This window comes from Melanaphis sacchari, unplaced genomic scaffold (genome assembly GCF_002803265.2).
Source record: "Melanaphis sacchari strain LSU unplaced genomic scaffold, SCAv2.0 Contig7_pilon_pilon, whole genome shotgun sequence".
Classification (NCBI taxonomy): Eukaryota; Metazoa; Arthropoda; class Insecta; order Hemiptera; family Aphididae; genus Melanaphis; species Melanaphis sacchari.
This window is the reverse complement of record NW_020271560.1, coordinates 3,692,534-3,702,365: the sequence shown is the minus strand read 5'-3', so window position 1 is coordinate 3,702,365 and position 9,832 is coordinate 3,692,534. Positions and strand designations below refer to the sequence as shown.

Here is a 9,832-nt window from a genome sequence, read left to right as displayed (position 1 = left end):
ATATTTTATATTCATTTTTTTAACAGATCAAAGTAAAAATAAAGAAAAACATAATAATTAGAAATAAACAGATTTTATTTCTTGGATTAATACAATTAAAACATAAAATAAGTTTATTGTTAAACTAGTAAGAAACAATTTAATTCATATTTAATAATAACTTAACTTATATTTTTTAAAAACAATGGATAAAATTAAAAAAATCATACTTTTAATAACCTTAGCATTTCACTACTTTTTTCACACATGAAATCAATAACTGCGTCTGGTGATATGTCTAGTAATAATTCTCTTTCACAATTCATTAAAAACAGAGCTTCTAAGTTTTCTTGGTTTATACAGCTTCTTAATCGAGTTTTGATTATTTTTAATTTTGAAAATGAGCGTTCGCACGTTACTTGTGTTAATGGAATGGTTAATAAAAATAAATATACTTTAAAAAGCTCCTTGTATTCTAACGAATACATATTGTATTTATGTATTATATTTGCCACACACAATAAACATTTCATACAATTTTCTTCTTTTTTACACACAAAGTTATCGTCTTCAAAATAATCTTCTGAATCGTATTCTGGTTCATAAATATCATCAGTATTTTTCAAAGTTGTTTTAGAAATTGTTGGCCAAAAATGTGCAAATGACTTCAATTGTTCTAAAAGAACATGATTATCGATCGTAGGTAATAACTGGGAAATTTCGTTCATGGCATTAGGGTTTATTCCATTGTCTCTAATGTCTTTAAACCTTCTAGGATCAAACAGCTCTAAATCTCCGTAAAGCTCTTTACAGTGGGCGAATCTTTGTTCCATACTTGTAACTACGACGTCCATCGTTGGAAAAAATGTATTAATTTTAAAATTGTCTTCAGGAGTGTGAATAGTTTCTTCATAATCTATTTTACCCTCCAATCTTCGTGATACCATTCGCTTTCGTTTTTGAGGAATTTCAAACTCTATTTCTATTTCATTTTCTTCTTTCCAAATTTTTTCAGAGACAAAATTAATAAAAATCTTAGCTGCTGTACTTATTGGAGTAAAATTTCGTTGATTTTGCTTTAATAATTTTTCTGTAACAACAATTTTTCTATAAGCTTGGATATAATCAAGATTTGATGTTTGTAAATAATCAGACAGTGGAGTTGTCAACTTAAATATTTGAAGAAATGTCATTGCTGTTAATGTGGTCTCATAGCTCGTAAGGCGACCCAACAAACTTCTTGCATTACTTCTAATATTAACATTAAAATCATTGGATTGTGAAATTTCATAAAGGGATAGAACTATTTTAACATATATAAAAGATTTCCGTTCTCCGTGTTGAGCTTCAACTATCCACATATCAGCTCGACCAAATATCTTTTGTACTGAATCACTTTTACATCGCCAACGAGTAGCTCCAATATTGATTAAATGTGAAGAACGATCATTATTTCCTTCATAAATATTAAGCCTTTTATAAGACTCTTTAAAAAACACATATAGTTCTTGCATAAGTCCAAAAAATGAAATAACTGTCACAGAGTATGAAGTGGTTTGCTGCAATACTAAATTTAAGATATGTGCATAGCACCATGTATGTATATGTCTAGGTGACACTTCTTTAAGTTTTGCTTGTACACCTTGATATTGTCCATTCATGTTCGCTGCGCCATCAAACGCATCAGCAATACAATTTTTCAAATTAACGTTCATTGAGTTTAAAGTTATTCTCAATAAGTCAAAAAGTGCTTGACCAGATGATGATACTGCTTTTTTCAAAGCTACTACTCTTTCTATAACATCAATTCTTGATATATTATCATTGACTGTGTCTCGTACATATCGTAAGACAAAGACACACTGATCATGAGTAGAAATATCCATTGTTGAATCCATGGTTATTGAATATTCGCCAGCAGAGTTTACTTCTTCCGATATTTTATTCAACATTAATTTATGTATCGTTTTAATAATATTTGTTATTGTTGTTGGACTTAGAAAAGTAAATAAACTTCCTCTACCGGTTCCTTTGCCTTTTGTTCGTTTTTTGCTTTCAACTATTACATTGTTGACGTGATCATTTAAATTTATATCAGTTTTTGCCAATAATAGAACAATTTCTAAAAAAATACCATGATTCACGGTTGGATTGTCCAATTCGCAAGCAGCCTCATGTCTATGTCCCCGAAATGATAATCCTTGTTTGCCAATGAATTTTACTATTTCTACTATTGTTTTAGCTGCTAATCTTCTCTTTATTACTTCATGTTCTCTTTGACTCCACTGGACTCTGTTAAATAATCCATCAACACTTTCTCCCTGACTATCACTCATATAATATTTTGACGACTCTCTGTGGTTTTTCGACTCTTCGTGATCTTTTATACGTTCATACGCATGCACCCAGTCTTCAAATCCTTCAACACTTGTGAACACCGATTTTTTAGAAGAATAAACCAGACATATAGAGCAAAATAATGAATTTTGTTTGTAACTAAAAGTTAACCAATTTCTTTTTATTTTTTTTTTGTGACCCTGGAATTTCTACATAATAAGCTTTGGAAGTATTAAATGGTAATTGGGTGCCATCAATTTTTTTTTCTGGATGCTGTGGATGAAATGAAAAAAATCTTTGAATATTTTGTTTTCCGCGTGGCTTTATAAAATAGTTAAAATCAGTTTCATCGACAATATTGACAATATTATCTATGTGTGGCAGATCAGAATACTCAAAAGTCTTTGAAGTTTCATTATACTGGGTTAAGGTGGTTTTTGGTAATAGGCGTAGCTGTTGACTTAATAATTCTGTTTGTTTATAATTCTCGGATATTATATTTCCAGAGTCTGTAGAAATATGTAAATCAGTTAAAGTAGATGTAGAAGGTGAAAAAAAACAATGTGTTAAATCAATATTAGATGTATGGACTTGAGATATTAGCGGTGAATTTGGTAAAACTTTTTCAGAATTACATTCAGTCTGATTTGACTCTAGATTTTGATTTTTTTTCAGTTCAGCGGAATCCTGATTTAAAACAGTGGGTGTGAAAAAATTTGTCAATTTTTTAGATTTAGAGACAATTTCATCGAGACGTTTTTTGTTTTGCTCTTTTCGTTTAAGATAGCCACTTTTTTGGATTTTTTTCTTTTGATTATTCTGTTCCATTGTGAACTATAAATACAAATTTAAATTTAAAAATATACTTATCGATTAAATGTTTGATAAAAATATAAATAAAATAATGAGTAATAGAATAGGTTTGTAAAACAACATTCTAGTTCACCAGTGATAATAATATTATATACCGACCTGATTAATTAAAATTATTAAGATGAAGGAAAATGTATTATTTCTGAGAATTAATTTGAATTAGTTTAATTATTCAATATAATAATAATTAATAATGTACTCCTTATTCTTGTATAAAAATAAAACTCGATATGAGCCTATTTATAAGTAAAAATATACGAATAAACTATCCAAATTACATTATTTAGTAATATCTTTTAATAAACGATTATACATATTTACATTATTGATAAATAAATTACAAAATTAATAATAACATTAATAACCAATAGATTAAAAATTTAGATTTAGATTAAAAATACGACTAAGAATACGTAACATTAATCAACTCATGTTTCATTATGTCAATAGTTAATAATAAGTTAGTAACTTATACATTGACTTTTCTGTGTATTAACTTAAAAATTATGTCTTAATGTTATTACTTTTTTTGTGCATAACAGCACACCAAATCTCAAATAATTTTAACATTATAAACATAAACTATTTTCAATTCATTTAAACTATTATTTTAGTAATTCGTATTGAGAAATTAAAATTACTTTAGAAAAAAAAAAAACAAAAACTTACCTGTTTGGACTGTATGGCAATCAGGTTAAACTGTCAAATATGTAGGAAATAAGTGGGTAATACGAACGACAACGAAGATCACTTGATGACAAAATTTAAATAAATGAAATAAAATACGTTTAATATTATTGACGATAGTAAATATAAATCAAACCAATTTAAAAATAACTTTATTATCAACAAAACCAGTCGGACGTCGCGCGTCGGTGTTAACTGTATAGTGAATTACATATACATATTGTTTTGTCTGTTTATCTGTTTATTTTCATAAATCATAAGAGTTATTCTAAAGAAAAAAATATTTTTGCGACGAACATACGCATTAGTAATGAATGATCTGAAAGTTAGTATACCAAAAATAAATTGCATTATTAGTGACTTACTAACGAAATCATTATTTGTCATTTTATGTTATTTTCTCTTTTCAAAATTATTCAATTAAAAATTGCTAAAAACAACAAAATTACTAAATAAAACTTAAACTAGTACTTAATTGATAGGGGGCCCAGCTCTTATAATATTTTAGAGGGCCTACCGGGATTTTCCCGGTATCCCGGTGGGCCAGTACGCGCCTGCCAATATTTAAGTTTCACAAAAGAAGAAGTTCGCGCCGTCGTTCGGTTTTTTAATTTTCAAAATGTTTCTCCGACTGAAATTCATAGAAAATTAACCGAAGTTTATGGCCCGCACGTAATGTCTCGAAAAAGTGTATCGGTTTGGTGTACAAAATTTAATTCAGGTCGAGAAAGTGTTGAAGATGAAGCAAGAAATGGTCGACCAATAAGCATGTCCACCGCCGAAACCATTGAGGCGGTCGAAAAATTGTTACGATCGGATAGACGACTTAAAATTAGGGAAATGGCTACACAACTTGATCTACCAAAGACCACTGTACATGAAAATGTCCATGAGAAATTAAATTTTCGTAAGGTTTGTTCACGTTGGGTTCCGAAAATGCTTACACCAGACCCCACATTCAGCGGGAAAGACTAAAGCTTGGCTGGAAAAGTACAAGTGGGAATTATTGCAACATCCACCATATAGTCCTGATCTGGCACCTTCAGATTTTTTTTTGTTCGGTCCGTTAAAAAAAACACTTAGGAGGAACTCATTTTCAAAATTAAGAGGAGGTAATGAACGCAGTTACAGAGTACTTCGATGAAAAATGTGCTGCATATTTCCGAGATAGCATTTTCAAATTATTCCATCGTTGGGAAAAATGCATCAATTTAAATGGTGACTATATAGAAAAATAGCAAAATATGTCTAATTTATTGTGTAGAAGTTTTATAGTAATAAATTCATTTTTCATTATTCGGTATATTTTTGTACCTTATTTATCGGACAGCCTACGTATATTACATTTCTCAAATATTATAAATACCTGTTTATTATAACCACAAGATATGCATTTAAATGCATTATGTGCTGCTTTAATAATAATATTCATTACACGATTGTTAATAATTGTTCATATTTCAATGTTGTTTAAATGATAATCATTTTTAAACCTAAAAATAATTTGTGAGCAATGCGATCGACTCATGGATAGATATACGAGTATGGTTGGCTATTGGCAAATAATTATGCATTCTACACATTCTGAAATTACATAACTAAAGCATGTATACAGATAGTGCCAATTAAACCAACCTTGTAATGAAATCGACATTCATGTATTTTGTACAAACTATATACCTAAGCATAAGTATAATATTATATTATACTCGTTGATGAGGTTTACCGTTAACTATTTTTAATGTAAAAATAATACACAAAGGTATAAAAGGTGTATTTGTTTATCGCAAAATATATTTTACTAAGTCTTTCACTATATTATAGGGCCTGTGCTTGGGGTGGAAAGTAAAAATTCCCGTTGTATTTGAGTTCAAAATATTTATGTTCACTCGAGTAAACATTTGTTACAGATGTTGCTAGCGAGACGAAAGTTCACACGTATATCTATCAGCAGCATCTCTGTATCTCTCTTTTTTTGATCTCATTTGTTCCTCTATGTTTTATTTCCTCCCTCGTTTGACCCCTCTCATTCTATCTCTCCTAGTCTTCTATCACACTCTTCCACTCAATCGCTAAAAACGCGTGGCTGGTCTATTGTCTGTTCGTGGCTGATAAACTTGCAGAGCCGTAACGCTATTTGTTAAAAGTCACGCAAGTTAATCAACGATTAGATTTAAATGTTTGATTTAAACGATATAGGAAATTGCACAAAGTATAATTATATTATATACAATTACACATGGAACAAATAATTTAATATTTGGTATGTCAGACCTTAAACATAAATATGGTATAGGTAATTATATATAATTGTCTTTGATATTTGAATAACCAGTAACATAACCAAATAAAGCAAACGCCTTACGTAAGAAGAGACGATAAAAAAAAAATAGCAGATTAAACCACAGAAACAATATTTTTCATCATATTATATTATAATTATGTGCATTGTATAGATATATAAAATAATATTGGATAATATAGTGTATTACAATGTGAAACATATTTATCTACGTTTATGCTGATTTCTGACGTAATTGTGTACGTGTATATTGTAGGAGCTTATTAAATTATTGAGTGTCACTTTAAATACTTCAAAATTAAAAAGAATATTAAATCAAAAAATAAACTATCAGGAACGCTGTATGTTACTGTATACAGTTATGTCCGCGAATGTATACGGCGGTCGTATACTTAAATAACGTCCACTAGGACAGGCAAACCAATAAATAACTTATAACACGAATTATAGTATTTTAACAATGGACTGTATTTCCTTATCCCTATAAATATAAGTGCACAATTTAAACATCAAGTTTTTAAAGAGCTGATGGAAGCTTGTAAAAAAATGTTGAATCACCACTTTTTAAGTTGAATAAAAAAATCTAAATAATTTAAGCTATGGTCCTTAAGTAAATGTCTTAAAAAAAAAAAAAAATTAACAAGAAATTTATTATTTAACAAAATTATGTAGTTACTAATTTAACATACTTGGTAAATCTCTTTACTTAAACGAAATATTTATTGTGTTTTTAGAGTGTAGCGCTAAAAGATTAGCAGTATCTGTACAATTTATTTTCATGTTTTAATTTATTTGTATACAATATTATTACTAAAATATTTAATTTTTCATCACCGTCATACCAAAATGTGTTTTATTTATTCACACGTACATATTTAGCTCGAAAAAATGATTACAAAAGCTCGAAACATATATTTTTATTAACGTTTGAATAAAATATTTCACGAACAATTAAGTATAATAATATTACCATGTAAATTATAAATATATTCGGTCGATGTATTTATTATATGAGCAAGCTAAAATAATTTTAAAATCTCTATTTGTTCCAATTAATTCTAACTAACGACAATATGGTTATTTCACGCTGTATATGGTTGTTACAACTCATTCCAGTATATAATAAATTGGTAGCTTTTAATGTGTATTCATATTTTTTTACTTATTGAGTTTTCAACATAATGTTTTTTTTTACAATTTATTGTGTAACCTTGGGGTAACATTAAAATAAAATAATACTAAAATATGATCGGTTATTATATAAACTACTAATAATATCATTATTAATTATGTTTAGACGATATGATGATAATTATAATAATAGTAAAAAAAAAATACGTAAATAGGTATAAGGAGGGTAAATGAGATAAGTGGATAATTTATGAAACTTTTATTGGAAAAAAAATCTATTACTTGAACTGATAAAAAATGATGAGCAACGATGAGGAGGACATTGCTGTTGTAAACTACTCACGCGTGACCGTTGTATAGCAAGGAAGTGAAAATGCCACCGTACCGGGATTAGTTTAAGTGAGATTTTGGGTTGAATTATTAATATGTCTTACCAGAAGTTTCAGAACTTTAGAACACTTTTTCGCGATAATGGTTAACACGTTTTGCTGACGTTTAGCTAACATACACTTTTAGACAAAGTGGCTTCTATATGGGATACTGTATAAGGACTGTTGATAGCAAATGATGGAAGTCCAGATCAGTTTGGTATTAAATGTTGTTTGACGTATTTCATGTTGTGTAAAAAATCCAGAAATACAGTGATGCAGAATTATACCATGCTAGTTAATTAGTAAGTATTCATTTATACAACTTAGGTGTGTTACAATGAGGGAATTAAATTTAGAAATTAATTTAATAATTTCAATATTAAAAGGTTGAGCGTCTACTACATACATCCTACGATAATAACAAAATGTCTTCAAGATTTTTCCCGACAGAATTTGGGTTATTTATTGATTTGGATACACGCTTTTCTAACAAACATACGAATTGTAACCATGTTATTTTTTAATTCATACTAGTTTTAAATACAAATAAATAATACTATGAAACTTAATATTAAATATTATTATTGTTTCCATTGTTTACATCAACCTAAATCTTTATATCATTACTATTATAATGTAGATTAATACTTGTTTTTCATGCACAATAATTAATCATATTATTTTTTTCCAATTAATATTATTACACTGGTACATATTTTATATTGTTTCTATAAATTCTAATTTATTAATTTATAACTATCAATATTAAACAGCCAACGATAGTTAATATGAAAGATATTTAGAAAAAAAAAAAAAGTATTATATTATATAATAACAATAATAAATAATATTTTAATAAGCATAAGATTACGACTATCAACTGATATCAATAAACTATAAAGGATAATAATATAAATTATAGACATACTAATCAATAAACACATGTTAAAATTATAAATATTTTTGGGCTTCAACTAAGTTAAAACGTGAAAAAACCCAGACCATAATTAAAATTAAAATTATTATTTTCATAGTTATCATTAAAATGCAATGCTGTTATACAGCTGAGAAGTGAGGTAAATTTTCAAAATAGTATATCATTGTTGAAAAAAAAAAAACTCGAAGTGATAAACTGAAAAAATTGATATCCTAGCCTAACACATTGTCATGATTCGCTTAATTTTGTCAAGCTCAGTACAACTTAATAGAAGTTGTAATTTATGAAAGGATGATAAAGGCATAAATGAATGATTCGGGTAACCATTACGTCTAACACGTCTAACTGTATTATTACAACGTTTGATGTACAAACGCGGTCTTATATAGCAAGGGATATAAACACAGTTTATTTAATGATAATATAAACATATATTATTATAAATTACAAATAAATATATTTATATATATATATAATACAGATGTTGGGTGAAAATAAAATTATAGTATTTCATTCTAAAAAGTCGTTATGAACATAGAATTTTTGGTTATTATCGGAAAAGATGCGAATTGTGTATCTTCGAATAAAAGTAAAGCAAAGCGATATGTGGTTATAAATGGTTTTGATTTTTCACCTGTATACATATAATGAAAACAAGTTAGATGATAAATTACGATTTAGTTATGCATTTATATTGGTATGCAAAGTGGAAATTTATTATTGAACCAGTGTGATTTTATTTTATTTTTTACTTACCATTTTGGGTTTTAAATCGGTTCACTGAATAATATATTATGTATATAATATACGCGAATAATATAATACAGTAAAATTACTTGTAGTGCCAGACAAACATGTTTGTGAAAATAGCCATGGTAATATAATTATTTTGGTATATATGTATTTAGTGGACGCGCGTTGAGAAGTACTTGAAGTTGAGTGCTGGTGAATAATTGCCCTAATACTTCACAACAGAGTTTCCGCATATTAATGTTTTGGAAATAATTACTCGATTGCGGACGTGAAAAATTATGCGCATGTGAATGTGGTAGAAAAAAAAAATTTAAAAAAAACAGTATAATATTGCGAATCTCCGTTTGTTTTCAATAAGAGGGTACTGTGTACTATTTTGTAAACGTGCATGATCTAAAATTTGTTTTTAAAAACAACTTTAACTCCGACTTTGTCAAAAATGTAATACAAATATGTATATTT

General features: G+C 27.9%; 1 protein-coding gene across 1 annotated transcript; it reads right to left on the bottom strand.

Moving 5' to 3' along the window:
* Positions 1 to 203: 203 nt before the first annotated feature.
* LOC112601613 lies at positions 204 to 3,144 on the bottom strand. The gene is made up of 4 exons (XM_025349319.1): positions 2,738 to 3,144; positions 2,003 to 2,475; positions 515 to 1,909; positions 204 to 397 (listed from the first exon to the last, which is right to left on the bottom strand). The coding sequence occupies exons 1-4, from the start codon at positions 3,142 to 3,144 to the stop codon at positions 204 to 206; spliced, it is 2,469 nt and encodes an 822-aa protein (XP_025205104.1).
* Between the last annotated feature and the right edge of the window lie 6,688 nt (positions 3,145 to 9,832).

Coding starts and splice junctions, on each gene's coding strand:
- LOC112601613 (XM_025349319.1), bottom strand. CDS start 3,144: ATGGAACAGAATAATCAAAAGAAAAAAATCCAAAAAAGTGGCTATCTT. Junction 2,476..2,737: donor CCAAAAACCACCTTAACCCA/GTATAATGAAAC, acceptor GTTAACTTTTAG/TTACAAACAAAATTCATTAT. Junction 398..514: donor GTGTAAAAAAGAAGAAAATT/GTATGAAATGTT, acceptor CATTAACACAAG/TAACGTGCGAACGCTCATTT.